The following is a 16,514-nucleotide window of genomic DNA, read 5'->3' on the forward strand; positions in this document are numbered from 1 at the left end:
TGAAAGGCTATTGGGGACATAAATCTGTGCCACAATGACATCCATAGTAGAGGAGTATTGCAGTGATGTGATCAGAGCTGATGACACAGTCCTGTGGGGTGGCAGATTGTGCAGATGTGGTCATGTGACCGCAGGCAAGGGCACTGCTCAGCACTGAGTTACAGTTATTTAAGGACATTACATTTCACCTCAAAGCACACATATTCCCTCACATCACACTGAGCCAGAAAAAGACTGCAGCAATCTCTCTGTTTCAAGCCTGTGTTTAAATAATGTAACAGTGACATCCGTCAGAAAGGAGCTTTGCATTATACATAAAGACTTCCAGGTTTAGAAGAAAATAGGTTTTGTATTAAGTATAAAAAAGAAAGAGGAAATATCTGACCAAAGAGCATTTTAATCATTGGACATTTATCATAAATAGGATAACATATTTCTATTTATTTAATTGGATACAATTCATAGTCGAAATAAGTAAACAACATGCCTACTGAGTGTTCTTATTCTTTGATGCACAAAGCAGAAAAGAGAACAAAGAATAATATGAGTGATACATTATTTGTAGATGATTTATTGTGTAAATTAATTTCTTCAAAAGTTATACGAAGCTGAAAGCAGAATCTAAGGGTCCTACCACAGTGAAAATATATCTGCCAGCAGGGGGCGTCAGAGAGACTCTCTGATTCATGGAAGGTGATTTAAAGGGAAAGTTCACCCATAAATTTGAATTTCTGTCATCATTTCTCACAGATCTTACAGCTATATTCGAAATTCCATATTCAGCCGAGTATTCTGAAGCCATACAGTGATGACTAGGGGCGAGAAGATTCCCTCACTTTCTCAGTTCAAAACAAATCTCGTTAATGCTTATATAATCATTTTGAAACAGATTTTTGAAACATGAATCATTTATTTTAATCAAGAATATATTTAAAATGCTGTAAGTGATTCTGTAAAGTATCATTCAGTATTTTTCAATACATAAACATTACAGTTTTTACATAGGAAGATTATTGAAGACATTGTACCGTTGTTTACATAAGACACATTAGGAGCAGCATTTACATAATCCTATATGCATTTAAAAATTACACAATTAAATGAAATCTCATTGTGAATTCGACTGAATCAAAGTATTTGAAATTAATAAAAATCTTTCCTGAATCAAATTGAAAACCTACACTTTTCTTTTTTTGGGTGCACTGTTCCTTTAAGGCCAGCTGTCCAAAGCAGTATACTAGAGAAAGAGACATAAACTGCATCAGCAATAGCTAATATTCAGTTTGCACTCTTCACCTCTTCACAATGTTTGTGTGTATATTATGGTTACTTGGCAGATTTGTGTGTGGGATATTTTAAAGTTGCTTGGTAAATACACAAACAAGGACAAAGTTAGCATCTAAATTACAGTTTTTTCATACACAGACTGGGGAGTTTGACAGAAGCCAACCAAATACCAAAATTACACATACAGTATATCCAGCCTTCGTCTGTCTTTATAACTTTATGTGTAAGCTTTACATATCTAATTAAGATATGAAGAAATGAGTAGAGGGCAGTTTGAAAATCGTTATGACATTTTGCTAATTCAAAAATGTTTTGTGTAGATGATATACTGATTGTTTGCAGTATGAGAGATGTGTGAGTCAATATTCATCACAAATTATGGGAAGGAAAACCTTACTTTGACTTCAGTTAGCCTATAGAAGATGAGACCGAAATGCACTCTCAGCAGACACACACACACACACTCAATCTCTCTCTCTTTCTAATGCACTCTTAATGTGTTCTCTAGACCTTAGTGCATTTCCATTAAGATGCAATCCCAGCATGCACTAGGACTTTTTCTCATCATCAACACAAGAGAGGGCGTATGTTATTTGCGTGCCGAGTTTGTTTCTTAAAGCTTTTGTTGCAGAGCTTTCCTATTAGTCATGTTCATTTCTTTCTCATGATACCATTAAGATCTAAATACTTTTCTAGTGTATGGGTGTGAATGTTCTTCTCATGAGGGCAGTTTTTGCTTTCAGTTGTACTGATTGAATTGAGGAGTATATGTGATTCTGGACTGTGAAATCATGCTGAACATAATGGCCACACTGAACACCTGCTCTTTTACAGTGGACAAGAGCTCCAAAGGGCCCAAAGCTGCAGGGGCAACAGCTGGACGGACACAGCAGCACAGCTCAGCTAGTCAAGGAGGACCGACGGAGGAAGAGGAAGAGAAAGATCTTCGTCTTCAAAATGAGAAGAAAAGTCAATGCATCCTGCATCTCCGTAAACTCATCGTTAATGGCAATCGGCGGCTGGAGGCTCTTGCCCTGGTTGTGCAGCACATCTTCAGTGAGGTTGGAGAACTTTACTGTTAAAATCTTTGTCTTTTTTTGTCTAGATGTTACTTTGTCAGCTTTATTCCCATTTATTTTCTATTTTTCTTTCTTGCAGTGGTTTTAATATATAGATATTGAGCATATTACTGATCTTTTGGCAAAGTGGTCTTTGGCTGAGAGCTGTGCAAAATGGTGTTTTATATATATATAACTGTGTTTAATAAAGCGCTAATTTATTATCATTTAAGATAATTTAAGAAAACAGCAAAAACAGAAATTTTGTGAAATGTTTTTGCAATTAGAAATAAATATTTCTGATTTGAATATGTTTTAAAATGTAATTTATTTCCATGATGGAAAAGATAATTTTTCAGCAGCCATTTATCTAGTCTTCAGTGTCGCACGATCCTTTAGCTGATTTGGCACTCAAGAAACTTCTTCTTTTTAACCATTTTGAAAACAGTTGTACTACTTAATGTTTTTGTGCAAACCAACAGTATTCAAAGGTACAATACGAAGTTACTAGGGTATTAATTTCTTTCAGAATTTTTTTTAATTGTCCCCAAACTTTTGAACGGCAGTCTGTTTAACATAATTATACATATCTTAAATAATGAAGTCTTGACTATTCAAATTATCTTCAATCAAGAGATCTTTGTTCCTCTGTTTTATTAGTCAGATTATAATTGCAGGTATCTCAAATTATCATTTCATCCTTTGAAAATGTAATTGGGTCAGATGCAATTACAAACATCTGAAATGTAATTATGGATAATCAAGCATACTACAAGGACATGTCATAATGTATGCGCCTGTCAGTTTTGTCTACAAAGCAGATAAGTAGGAAATGTTTCATATGGTGGTACCATTAACCAGGATTTCCAGGTGTGTTGAAACTAAGAGGGCTCCAGGGGGATGTTCTCCCACATTCACTCTAAATGTCATGCATGAATTAGGTTAGTCAATAAGCCAAGTCTGACCTTACCCCTTCACATGATCTCTTTGCAACCCACCGAAACACAGCTCCTTCTATTCATTCATCGCCATCAGATCCACATGCTACTGGGCCTCTTTAGTTTGATGTTGCACTTGTGCATTGATCTCCCTCCTTTAATTTACTTCTTATCTTCAGCCATTGTTCTTGGAAATGGAATGTGGCTTCAGCGCAGCTTCGGTAGCGACTCAAGCTTGCACAATATACGTTGAAGAGGAAACAGTTGGCCTCTTTTGGGTCTCTTTGACTAAATGTCAGAGCCATCAAACTCTGTGTATACAGCCTGGCATGATCAAATATCTGGGAGTGTCTGTAAAAGGCCTTTATTTCGTGATTGGCTGGATCCTGGATACAGTCTTGTCACAGTGCTAATCTCCATTCCCCTTCTTTCAGTTTGCAAATATTTGCAGATCAAAGGAGCTGTCAATCACTAGCTGTAACTAGGTATTTAAGGACTGGTCTGAATAAATCAACCATGAGGTAAACACTCTTCCAAAACAATAGGAAGATAATAAATCACAGATTAATATTCTCTTGTATGAATGTAAGAATGTAACAGAAAATTGTTCATAAAACAGAAATTACAATTAAGAAGCAATTCAATTGTTTTTTTTTTTTTGTTTTTTTTTAGCTTGCCTAACCAGTTAAACGTAATAATTAATCACCGGCTTTGACATGTCCTTGCCACGCGGCTTAAGGCTTATTGAATGGCTTTTTAATGCTTAAACATCTTGGTAAGAAGTTTCTCAAATGTTTGTGTAGACTAATAGACCACTATCCACTACCACTATCGTGGATACAGACTTAAATACATCCAATTATATAATGTCAGCTTGGATCATTCTGAAACCTGTGTGTGTGTGAGAGGGAAGTTTCAAGCCTACTGTTCATTTGATTGGGGAGCTTAGTAACACCCTACCGTTTTACATATTTGTGTATCTGACAGAGTAGGTTTGAGTGTAATCCCGCCCTCATGGGCCCTGAGGCAGAACCACTGACAGTAAAATCATCTAGACGCACGATGTTGTACTGAACCCTGCACTGTCTGATGATGTGTGATCATCTGAAGGCATGAACTGTCTTGTATTTCCTGCATGACTGGCTGGAATAGTTCTCGATTTTGAATGTTGAAATTGATTGAGGCCAGAGAGATAAAAGCCTGCAAGAATATACAAATGTAACATCCTCTCAAATAGAGATGAATTAAGATACTAGAGATTCGAAAATAAAACTTCAAATAGAATAGTTTGGATCATAAAAAAGGTTCTGGTGCAGATGAGTTGGAGAAAGTACTGGCCCACTGACGGCAGCCAAAAAAGGCATTCCAAAGAGGTGGAGGAATGGATTACATTTTGTTGAAAGTATTTGACAACATATATTTGTTCTTTGAAATAATGTGCACTCATAAATCATGCACTAGGCTAGGAATGTGTGTTAAGAAAGGGAAATTGGGTACATTTTTATTGCGTGTTGACTTTAAATGTACTGTAATCTTCCTGATCTAATATCTAGATAAACACTATTAGCTAGGTTAGAAGTTGGGAACTGGTTTCTTTCTTTCTTTTTTTTCTTTTTCTACTTTAAGTCTGCTATTTTCAAATTTCCAGTTTAGCCATCTCATTCCATGCATTCCTCAGTGTCCTAATGTCCATTTGTTATCTTATCTCCATATCTCTCAATAATAGCAAGACTTCCCACATCAATTCTTATCAAAACAGCTTAAAAAACACATAGGATACTTCACAAATTTTGCACTTCTACTCCAGAAACCCCACATACTGTCTAAAAAACATAAATCTTTCACTTTCCTTCCACTCATGAAAAAAGGGAGACCTTACTTTGGGGAAAGTTGACAATTTTAGCCCTTTTGTGTCACCCACAGTGATTGATAGTGAGCACAGAGGAATGCACCAGCTGCTACTGAGCCCCAGGGGGCGGGATTTGGAGAAGGGGTGTGGTTTATTTTCCCACCTCACTGCTGTTTGGTTGAGAACAGTAGAGTAATGTTTCTCTGTAGCCACCCACCACTTAGCATTTTACAATACTTTATATAATATAATGACATGAAATTTTTGACTAAAAAATAAAATAAAATAATAATAATGATAAAAAAGGAAAATAACACTGTGGAAGTGTCTACTAAAAATTTTATATTTCATGTAAAGCTAGCTGAAATAAAATTTGTTCAAGCACATGCAAATGTCAGTATGTGCTTGAACTGTCATCAAAATTGTTTCATGTGGATTTGATTCAAATCTAACTTTGAGCAAATACCTCATTATTTTCATTACTTTCTAATTACTAATTTGTTCTGATTCTTCATGTTTTTTTGTTGGTTTTCTTTTCCACAGCCATGCAGTCCTGTGGTCTTCTGCCATGTAACGGTTCCCATGTTGATCATAATATTATATAAACTCCAATACACCAAGCACGATCTCATTTATAGAACAGCCATGTTATGTAACTCTGAAATCACCTTTGGACTTACTTCTTTCCTATGTACCCTGGCAAAATGTGATTCATCCATTACTCTGGTCTCAGTATATCAGTAAGAACCAATCAAATTGGTTGTCTATAAAAAAAGATAGATTTTCTTCATAACCACAGAACCAACTTTTCCACCTACTCACTCTTTCAACATTCATCTTTCCATTTTCTCTTATCTGAGTTTCCACTCCCTCTCTCTTAGGAGGAATACGGGAGCAGGTCTGTGATAGGGAGGGAGTTGTTTCTAATGCAGCATGCCTGGAGACTGATGCTGACAGACCAGTTTGTAGCATAGAGAAGGAGGAAAGTATTGAGGAGTGTTGGGTTGTTTGACCGGCGGAGGAGAAGAGAGAGCAGGAGTGTGAGTTTGAGGAGAAGATGGGCTCCTCCGGGAGCAAACCTGGCTTGAAGAAGCTTCCAGGCTCCAAGCAGAACCAAAAGGTGTAGTTTAGTTCCTTTGAGTGGTTATTTTTGCCATTACTGATATTGGAAGATTTGTTAGTTGCTACTCTGTTTCTCAGAAACTTCTTTCTCAAAGTGTAGGTATGTTTTGATTCTTAACTTCCTGCTCCTCAACCAACCTATTGTCAATGTTGACAGGTGATTGAGTATGGTTTGTGATGGCAGCTGTGTGTCATGTGTTGTGCATATGGACTAATCTTTATTTATGTTTCCAGTTTTTCAGTTTGTGCATTCAAACTTGAAGTGCACAGTCACATGCTTGAGTCTGTAGAAGGCGTTCTTTGAATGTTTTGCCCATGCAAAATGTGTTTTTGTATAGTTCAGTGGTGTAAAACTCATGTCCTCTTATCTCAGGCCATGAACCTGAGTGTATGTGAGTACAGTAACCATAACAGGGAGTTTGACTTCAGTTTGGACGTGAGGTTTGTGTGTCAGTCAGCATGTTCTGCTAAGAAAACATCTATCACGTGTTCCTCAGTCTTTATCACAGAACATAGTAATCTCTCCCAGGCCATGTGATCTGTTGCGGCTAAGAGGTTACTTCAACATTAAGCATCACTTAATCATGGACACACACACATATGTTCTTCCTGAAACATTTAATCAGCCTCACACTAACTCTTGATCATGTTGCAGATAAGAAACTGTTTGTGATGATTCTTATCCAACATCAACAACAACCCATTCTGTCAGTACTGACCGTGTCCAGTTGAGTCACACAAAATGCATGATATCATTGCAAAAGCTTCGGATTGCAGAGTGTTTTATTCATAATTCTAATCAAATGTGAGGCTTGGTTTTTTACAGTATTTTTGAAGTTGAGTTGAATCATGTCTTGAATCTTTTCAAGGTTTTGGGGAAATTGTAATGACTTGTAGTGCAGTTGTTCTTATTCTGTGGACCACTGGTAGTCAACGACCAGATTCTAAGTTAGTGGATGTTTAAAAAACAAATGCATCTAAATTAATAACTATAATAGACAAAGGAGTAACAACATTACATTAAATTACTGATTAATCAATTCATAACAATAAAATAGTTAACTAATTATGTTAACAGTAATTTGGGATTCAAATATGTTTGAATATGTTCTTATTTAACAAACATTGGGCTCATAGAAGTTCATTGGCTGTGAGTGGAAGTAGCTTAATGAAAAGTATTTCAATGAAAGATGAATTTGCTAAATATGTGCTGGTTTCCCCCAGTAGCGATTATTTGGTTATTATCTGTATATGCTTATTCATATTTTCAATTAGCTTTTATTTTTATATAATAATAATAATAATAAACATTTTATTTAGTATAGCGCCTTTAAAAGAGTACTTTCTCAAAGCACTTAACAACACAAGCAAACACAACAATCCAGAGTAATACACAAAAATACTGAATAACAATCAAATCAGACAAATTTGCTTCCCTGATGTGTATGTATGTAGCTTTTATATATATTTTTATCATTCGTTTCAGTCATTTTGGTGTTTCAAATTCATTATATGTTTTTGATTTTTATTAAAATGTTTCTAAAATGTTTTAATAACCATTGCATTGTGACAAGCTATTTTTCTAAAAATATTTAAAACAACGCATTATTTTTTGTATTAAACATTGATTCACCTTTTATGCCCTTACATTATTTAACTAAATGTAATATATAAATATATAATTTTTTAAAGAATATAAATTCATCTTTTCCTATACAGTGTAATACTATATATTATTTTACAATAAAATCTTTCTTTATGTAACTAGCTATGCTTTTACACATTTTTGATTTGTCGGAGTGACTCATTTTTGGTTTTGTTTCTTCTCGTTATAGCGTGAGGTGGCAGTCAAACAGAGGGAAGAACTTTCTGTCCAAATCAACAACCTGCGAGAGCAACTGGGTAAGCAACACATGTCCAGTCACACACAGAGACTCGGTTATTATGTCCCTTCTCAAGGCTCACAGACCCAAAGCTTTCATCTTGGTTAGATAGCAGTCATTTAACAGGTGCTTTTATTCAGAGTGACTAGAAAAACACTAATTGTAGGGAAAGTCTCTGTGAGAAACCTTGGAATAACTGCCTTGCTCAAGGGCACAATTCTGATAAAATGGGACTGTGTGAATGTCTAGTTTCGGGGTCACACCTAGTTGCAATTGCGGAATTTGTCTGTTTTTTTTTTTTTTTCTTACGGATTATTTACCCAAGCCATATTTAGCTGTATTCATTCAACTCTTCTTAAGAAAGTGTTAAATTCTAGTGACCTTTATTTATTTTCTTTGTCTATATTGTCATTAACACAACTTAGCTTGTGTTTGGAGCTTTATTACCTTGCTGTGAATTGCCAGTCACATATTGGATGATATTATTCTCCACATTCCAGAGTGAGGCTGTTTCGTGTTTTATCCTGTTGAATTCTCTGTTCTGATGAGCATTGTATTGATGGAAGTGTACAGCTAATTATTTGGAAATTGGGAAACCGATGTTAACAAGCACACAGCAATCACATTCCACCTGTTTTATTACGCCCTGTAGACGTTTGACTGCCTTTTATTGTGTTTGCAGTTGGTGTATTTGTTTGTATGTGTTAGCAACAAAATATGACTCCTCGGTCCATTCGTACCTTGAACACAAATGCACACACATTCTTGGCAAGCCTGGACACACACATTTCTAATGCTGTAGAATGGCAGGGATGTGCAGCTTGTTATGTTTAATTAGTCCGACCTTACGCACTGACATGGCCTTTGGCTTCGGGACAAGTGTGAGGGATGTGTGTGGTGCATGAGGAATGTTTCACACACACTGGCTCCTGTCTGAAGGAAGTTGGCTGAATGACACTCTGTTCCTGGTTCAGTCCTCACAGAATTCAAAGAAATAGTTATCCTGAGGCTTCGGAAACACATGCATGCTAGGCTTAAATGTCCATTAAAACTTTGAGAGGAATCTTAACTGCATTTTGCAGAATTTGTAATTGTCATTTTAGTGTAAATGTACTGATTAAAAAATATATAATTCTTAATACAGCATGTTCATAGATTCAAATCTTGATTTTACAGAATAATTAGCAAATAAAACTAGTTCCTAGTTTCTATTGATACTTTTGGGAATTAAACCATCAGCATGTTCCAGATTATACTGGCTGAATAATAAATAAATAAATAAATAAATATATATATATATATATATATATATATATATATATATATATATATATATATATATAGTATATGTGTGTATTATGGCATTTATTAATATTTTGAATTAACTTTTATTTTTAGATTTTCAGTTTTCATTATAAAAATTTTGTTTATATTTGTAATGTGCTTTTTTATTTTTATTAATATTTTTGTTTTTCTTTTTAGCTTTATTTTTAGTCATTTTATTACTTAAAATGTGCATTTCTGTTCTATTTTGTTTCTTATTTTATTTAATCTTTATTTCAGTTAACAAAAACACTTTTCAGCAGTTTTAACTTTTAGAAGTGTTCTTCTGTTTCAATTTACATTAAGTTCAATTCTAGTTTTTAATCTCTTTGTCGAATTAAACCCATGGCACATTCTAGATTTTGTGTTATATTCTACTGGCTCCATCAAAACGTTCTAGGTTTCTAAACTTTTTATTCACTGATGAGTGCGCAGAATCTAGAATAGAATTCTGACAACTTAAGGAATTTTACCACCAGCACATTCTAGGTTCAATTCTGGATTTTCCTGACTCTGTAGAAAATTGACCAACTGGTGGATTCTATTGTTTTGTCTGGATTCAATAGAATGCTCAATTTGTAATAACATCTAGAATGTACTGATGGTTTTGGGAATTTGTTCAAGTTTTTATCAAGACTAATACCAAATTCTTCAAAACCCTAATTCAGACCAAGACCTGCCCAAGAAATATTGTTGTAAACAAAGAGAAAATCTATTCCAGCGTTAAATTCAAGTAGCCCCAGTGTGTTAGATATGGAGTAGATAAATCTAAAACTTAAATCCAGACCAAGAACTAAGACAAAGCCAAGTTTATTTCACTCTTGTGAGTTCTGAAGATCAGGACCACAGGTTCAAGAATCCTCTTCTTCCTAACATGCTCCTCTCTATCACTTAATTCCCAGGCAATTCTATCTCAAGTTGTGAACAGCTGGAGAAAGAGAAGGAGGAGGTGCATGCAACTTTGGAGGCATTGTTTCAGAAACTACAGGAGCAGCATCAGACAGAACTACAGCAGCTGGAGGAGCGGCTGAAGGACTTCTACTCCGCCGAATGGGACAAGACCCACGAGGCATATCAGAGAGAGGCGGATAAATGCAGGGCTCTCATGCAGCAGCAGGTGGGATCTTACCTGGGCTAGCCTCTGCTTTCATCACACAGAAATCACAAGTGTTTTCTTGAATCACAGAAATCACAAGTGATCTCTAATCGCACAATTTTACGTCTGGTTTATTTAGATTTTTTTTTTTTTGTCTTTAAATTCATTAATTTATAATTGTTTTGACTGTGAATACATGGCATCAGTAACTAAAAACATGTTTACGTGATGGTGCATCTGTTCTGCAATACTAACCAGTGCAACTTAAGCCAAAAAATTCAAAGTTTATTTTTTTTCCACGGACAGGTGGAGGATGTGAGGAGCAAACAAGAAGCACTGAGAAGCCAACAGGAAGTGGCACACACTCAGCAGATAACAGCACTGAAACAGGAACATGAGACTTCACTTGCAGGTCATTTCACTCATCAGAAGGCCTATTGTTTATCCTTTCATTAAATGCACTATATTTTATATATTTATTTTGATCTAATCTTTCTGTCAGAGGAGGAAAATCAATCAATTTTTCTTTTTCATTTTCCAGAGCTCAGGAAGACTCATGAACAGGACGTGCAAGAACTTGATAAAACACTCAAGGAATCTGAAGCCATGCTCAATGTATGCATCGCCGTCTTAACATACGAATACGAATTAATTTACTTTAATCTTCAAAATGTATAGTATTCATATTATGCTTAATTTGCACATTTTTGGCTTTCTGGTAATTGTTTTTTTAATCACTTTTCTCTCCCCTACAGGAGAAAATTCTGACTTTGACAGCAGAAAACGAGGCTTTGAAAGAAAGACTGAGAGAAGAAGAGCAACGGAGGAGAGCTCTGGCAGACAAAAGTCAGGTAAACTATGTATTATTCACAGTATGACCACATAACTGGTTTACAGTTAGTGTAATTGAGTTGAAATCCTTTTTCCACTAGTTTTATGACAAGCCCCAAATCTACTGACAATATACCATTAAAACTTATTAAAAAATTAATATTTTGACTTTTTGTCATATTTTAAATTTTTCAGTTTTAGGTTTTTTTTTTTGACTTTTTAAATATTTCTATTAGGCTTATTAATTTTTCTTTTCATTTTAGTTCTATTAATTTTACTACTTCAATTTAGTTTCACATTTAAAATTATTACATTTTCATGTATTATTTACATGATATTGTAGTTCAGCTGTTTTTCTTTGAACAAAAATGACTGTTAATAGTTATAAATAACAACTGTGTCCTAATGCAGTCCATTAGAAATGTTTAGATATGTGTGGTTTTTTCTGTTCTGGTGTGCTTGTCGACAACATCGTCCCCAACCGTAGTTTCAAAGGGCCATCTGATTAACCATCTTGACCATGTAAAGCTAGTTACTGTGACCCATGCCAAGCCTGTGACCTGTAGAGTTGCTCCGTGTATTTCTTTGTAGTCCCAGATGCCGTTAACACAAACTGAGCACCGTTTTCTCTGTGTGCAGAAAGACGCCCACACACTGTATTTGGAACAAGAGCTGGAGAGTCTCAGAGCTGTGCTGGAAATAAAGACCAACCAGATACACCAGCAAGACAAGAAACTCATGCAGATGGACAAACTGGTGAGATTATGCACATGTGTAATAATAATAATAATAATAATAAATATGCATTAGATGCCCCTGTAGCTTCATTGTGGCATTATGAGCCAATCAAATTCTGATTACATTTGTTTCTGTCACTGTATCTATAATCAGCCTTTGCCAGGTCAGCTGTCTTCATGTAAAGTAGCTTCCTTATATTCCTGTTACATCATTTATGTCACTTTTAGATATAGTAGAATAGTTAACCCCAATTTTGTTTAATTAGAATGTCTTGAAGATACTTTGAAGAATGGTTTTGTCCATAATGATAACAAAAAATGATTTTGTGGTGAAGTAAATACTATGGAAAACAAATACATTTCTATATGTATTTTCTACATGAAAAAGTTAGTTCAGGCAACAAAAAAAAAAAAAAAAAAAAAAGTAAATTCTATATTAGGACTCAATTCAAGGTTGTAGAAATTAAAGCATAAATATCAGTGTTATTAAATTTAGCAAAACCTAAAAAAAAAACTTCTAATACTGGTGGTCTCATCATAAACTGGGACGTAAATAATAATAAGAAGGTTGATTTTTTTATTTATTAATATTTATTTATTTCTGTTTTCCAGCTGTAGTCACTGTAATGTTTTATCATTGCTTTTGTTGTTAGGTTTAATAACATTCATTTTTTACTCAAAATGACACATTCATAATCCAAAATCGATCAACAGAATGTATTGAAATCTTTGTGTTCGGATGAATGCTACATTATTAATTAAGTAGATATGGTGTCTATATGATATGAATTGCATTATTTACTTCTATGTTTCTGAGTAAAACATACACTTTAAAAGCGTGGTTTAATTCAGTGCTATACTGAGTAAAAGAGCCTTGACTAAGTGTAAAAAGTGTTTTTTTTTGTGTGTGTGTGTGTAATTTGCCACATTTATTTGTAACTTAACATTGGGTTTACTATTGGTTTAGCATGTTTTTGATGAATAAATAATACATTCATGTTTTTAACATTGTTTACAGATTGATGATAATATGAAACTGGAAGAGTGTTTAAAGAAGGTCCAGCAGGAGAACGAGGACTACAAGGCTAGGATGGACAAACATGCTGCACTTTCAAAGTAAGTAGAATTTTTGTAGGCACAACAAATCGACTATTTTGTCTATTTATTCGGATCCAGCATAGCCTTTTCATCATAACATCAATGTATTCAATTTTCAAAGTGGAGATATTAAATTTTTTTTTTTTCTTGTTTGACTGTAGGCAGCTCTCCTCCGAGCAGGCCATGCTTCAACAGACCCTACAGAAAGAGTCAAAGGTCAACAAACGGCTATCTATGGAGAACGAGGAGTTGCTGTGGAAACTACACAACGGGGACCTTTGCAGCCCTCGACGCCTCTCACCCTCCTCTCCTTTCCACTCGCCCCGAAACTCTGCCTCCTTCTCCACAACCCCGGTATCACCCAGATAACCTCTGACCTCTGGCCACGCTTGCTCAGAGGCAACTATGGACCTTTTGGCCATTTTATTCCTATAATAGGACTTGTACAGTTTGTAAAGCCTTGTAAAGTTGACAAATGTTCCCTTTCCAGTTAAGACAATGATGCACGGTTGCACTTCTAGATCAAGGAATTGCCTTGTTCAGTTACACGCTTGTTTGTTCTTTAATGTCTGTCTCTCCCCCTTCTTCAATATCTTTCACAAACACACACAAACATTACTCTGAGGAGGGAACATACCTCAGGGATTGTACATAAAGCGTCTCTTCCTTGGACTGCCATTTTTCTTTTACTTGTGCTCCTTTAACCTTTTTGATTATTTTATTAAAACGGTTTGTGCATAGTAAGTCAAAGTGTAAAGCTGTCGTTTTCTTTCTATGCTGACAAGAACACTATATGACATTTGCAGAAATGATGGAAAACAGAAGTCCTCTGTTTGCTTGGACTGACATTTTTCAGCATGAATGCAGAAAGGAAAAAAAGACATTTCGAGAAAGAAGCTTAAACCTCAACCACCCCTCTGAACTGGAGTGCATATATTGTAGATCCAGAGCTCTATTCCTGATATTGTGGAATGTATTTACTTCTCTCCCAAACTGTTTTCAGTGGCCCACACACCCAGAATGCTTAAGGTGTGAATGTGTCCCTAACTCAACCACAGTGCCCTTCTTTGCTTTATTTAATTTTTATTTTTTTAATTAATGCATAAAATTTCTGGATGTTTATCTATGATATTTTGTATTGTTTATTGTAATGCAAACAGCACACAGGGTTTATTTATTTATTTTTATTTAGTTTAGAAATTATTTGAATAAAGTACATATATACGTTAGTGGAAATAAGAAAATAATGGTGGTTTTGTACTTTAAGAAATAACTCTTATAATTGTTCTTTATTCCACCACCTTTACAAAACAACAACAACAAAAACAAAAACAAAAAATAATAATAATAATATAATGTGTTTTTATTCTGGTAGGAGTTTAAATTAAGTTGACATTTTCAGTCTGATGGAAGGGATAGCCTGCCCAAAAATGAAATACGTTTCCCATTGACCTCTATTATTATATTTTTTTGTACTGCAGTAAGTCAGTGAAAACCAAAGCAACAATTTTCAAAAATATCTTCTTTTGTGTTCTAGAGAAGAAAGTAAGTCATTCAGGTTTGAAACGGCATGAGGCAGAGCAGCAGAGTAAATTTTATTATTCTTTTTTTGGAAGTGGACTATTACTTCAACCTATTGTGCCACCTTGTGGTTAAAGCTAAAACGTTTCAGTGTAAATGGAACGAGAGGGACATCTAGTGGACATAATTGGAAATGCGAAGTGATTGGAGGAGTGGAATACTACTGACAAGTTACACGAACAAAAATATTATATTTTATTATAATATTAAATATAAAATTTTATATTTTTATATGTAGTCTTCGTAAATTCTAATATGAGCAAATGTTTTCATGTGTGTAAGAGTTGCTCATTTTATTTAACTATTTTTATGTTTTTGTATTTCCACATTTTTTTAAATATAAAAACTGGGGATAAAGGAAAGCAAAATAAACTGTATTACGTATTAATAGTTATTTGGAGTTTCTCTGGGTTAAGCAAAATTTCAGCAAAATTATTAAATACTTTTTTTTTAATAAAATTTATTAAAAAGTGAACGATATCAGGTAGAAATTATAATTTCAACTTTAAAGCATAGCTGATAAGAGATCTACATTTAGAGACCATGTTGACATACTTTTTTCCAGGAAAACCTGCAGAAAATCTAATAACAGTAACTTTCACGCTAGAGCTTAAGTATTTCTTAAGGTGTGTGTAAAGAGTCTGAGAGGGCAGGAATGAGATTATAAAGGGCATGTGTGTGCATGTGTCAATATCTCACAGGAATGATCATACCTCACAGTATTTGCTTATTGAATTGCACTGAGAAAATGCTCACTGCATGATAACAGTCTGCTATTGATCAATAATATATCATTCTTCATATTCAGTAGTTGTGCAAACAGCCCCAGGCTCAGCTATTTGAGTAGAAATATGTCTAACAGTAAAAATACACAAACGCATCTTTTCAAAAAGGATATCATTCCTTGATGGACACTCGTGAAGGTATGTTTAAAATGCGTAGCCAAATGAAAGCATAAATGTCAGTGAAAATTAAGCCTAAGAACATTGTAACACTTTATTTTACAGTGTCCTTTTTACAAGTTAAATGTACTTGCTATAGCACTAACAGTAAATTATGCATAATTACATTAAACTAATCCTAAACCAAAACCATAATAGTATGTGTTGTTAACCGATATTTCATCAGCATAACTTAGTGCTTATGATAAAGAGCACAACGAACAAGTACTCATTGATAAAAAATCTCCCAGGCCCTGTAAATTTATGTGACCTGAAGAGAAAGACTTTATATGTCTTATCCTATGTAAAAACAAGCTGGACGTTCATTTTTCAAAGTATGAACTATTGTTATTATACTAGGGGTTATCCTTGGAATTATTTCCCATGTTAACAATTTGGTTAGGCCTATGTGTACATGTTTCATTACATAATACCACGTTATTTTGAAATGCAATCCATTAAAACAGAAATATTTGGTTTTTCATTTATTTGAAGTATTTCAACTCATCACCATCATTCCATCACTCACATTTCTCCGCATCTGTACTTTTAAGAGATTGCGCATAACTTCTCCAACTGTTCCGAATGCATCCGAGAAGTAAAATAGTGCCACACATTTGAGGCCTCCGTTTGTTAGCTAGCTTAACCCATTTACTGATATCAATCTTAAAAGATAAACATACAACTTTTAATGTCAACATATAAAACATATAAAAAGGAAATCAACAATAAATGTCTGTTCAATGAAAACGAGAGCGGTATCCTTTCGC

At 34.6% G+C, this 16,514-nt stretch overlaps 1 protein-coding gene across 1 annotated transcript in view; it reads left to right on the top strand.

Annotated features, from left to right (window-relative positions):
* The window catches only part of LOC127949173 (microtubule-associated tumor suppressor 1 homolog), a 37,909-nt gene extending 23,560 nt beyond the window's left edge, over window positions 1-14,349 (top strand). The window contains exons 7-15 of the mRNA XM_052546158.1: window positions 2,122-2,348; window positions 8,090-8,156; window positions 10,363-10,577; window positions 10,863-10,968; window positions 11,098-11,171; window positions 11,312-11,407; window positions 12,027-12,143; window positions 13,143-13,240; window positions 13,384-14,349. Coding sequence (XP_052402118.1) covers window positions 2,122-2,348; window positions 8,090-8,156; window positions 10,363-10,577; window positions 10,863-10,968; window positions 11,098-11,171; window positions 11,312-11,407; window positions 12,027-12,143; window positions 13,143-13,240; window positions 13,384-13,591 — 1,208 coding nt within the window. The 3' untranslated portion in view covers window positions 13,592-14,349. The remainder of the gene's footprint in view (window positions 1-2,121; window positions 2,349-8,089; window positions 8,157-10,362; window positions 10,578-10,862; window positions 10,969-11,097; window positions 11,172-11,311; window positions 11,408-12,026; window positions 12,144-13,142; window positions 13,241-13,383) is intronic.
* The last annotated feature ends 2,165 nt before the right edge of the window (window positions 14,350-16,514 follow it).

Source organism: Carassius gibelio, chromosome B1, assembly GCF_023724105.1.
Source record: "Carassius gibelio isolate Cgi1373 ecotype wild population from Czech Republic chromosome B1, carGib1.2-hapl.c, whole genome shotgun sequence".
In the NCBI taxonomy this organism is placed as follows: Eukaryota; Metazoa; Chordata; class Actinopteri; order Cypriniformes; family Cyprinidae; genus Carassius; species Carassius gibelio.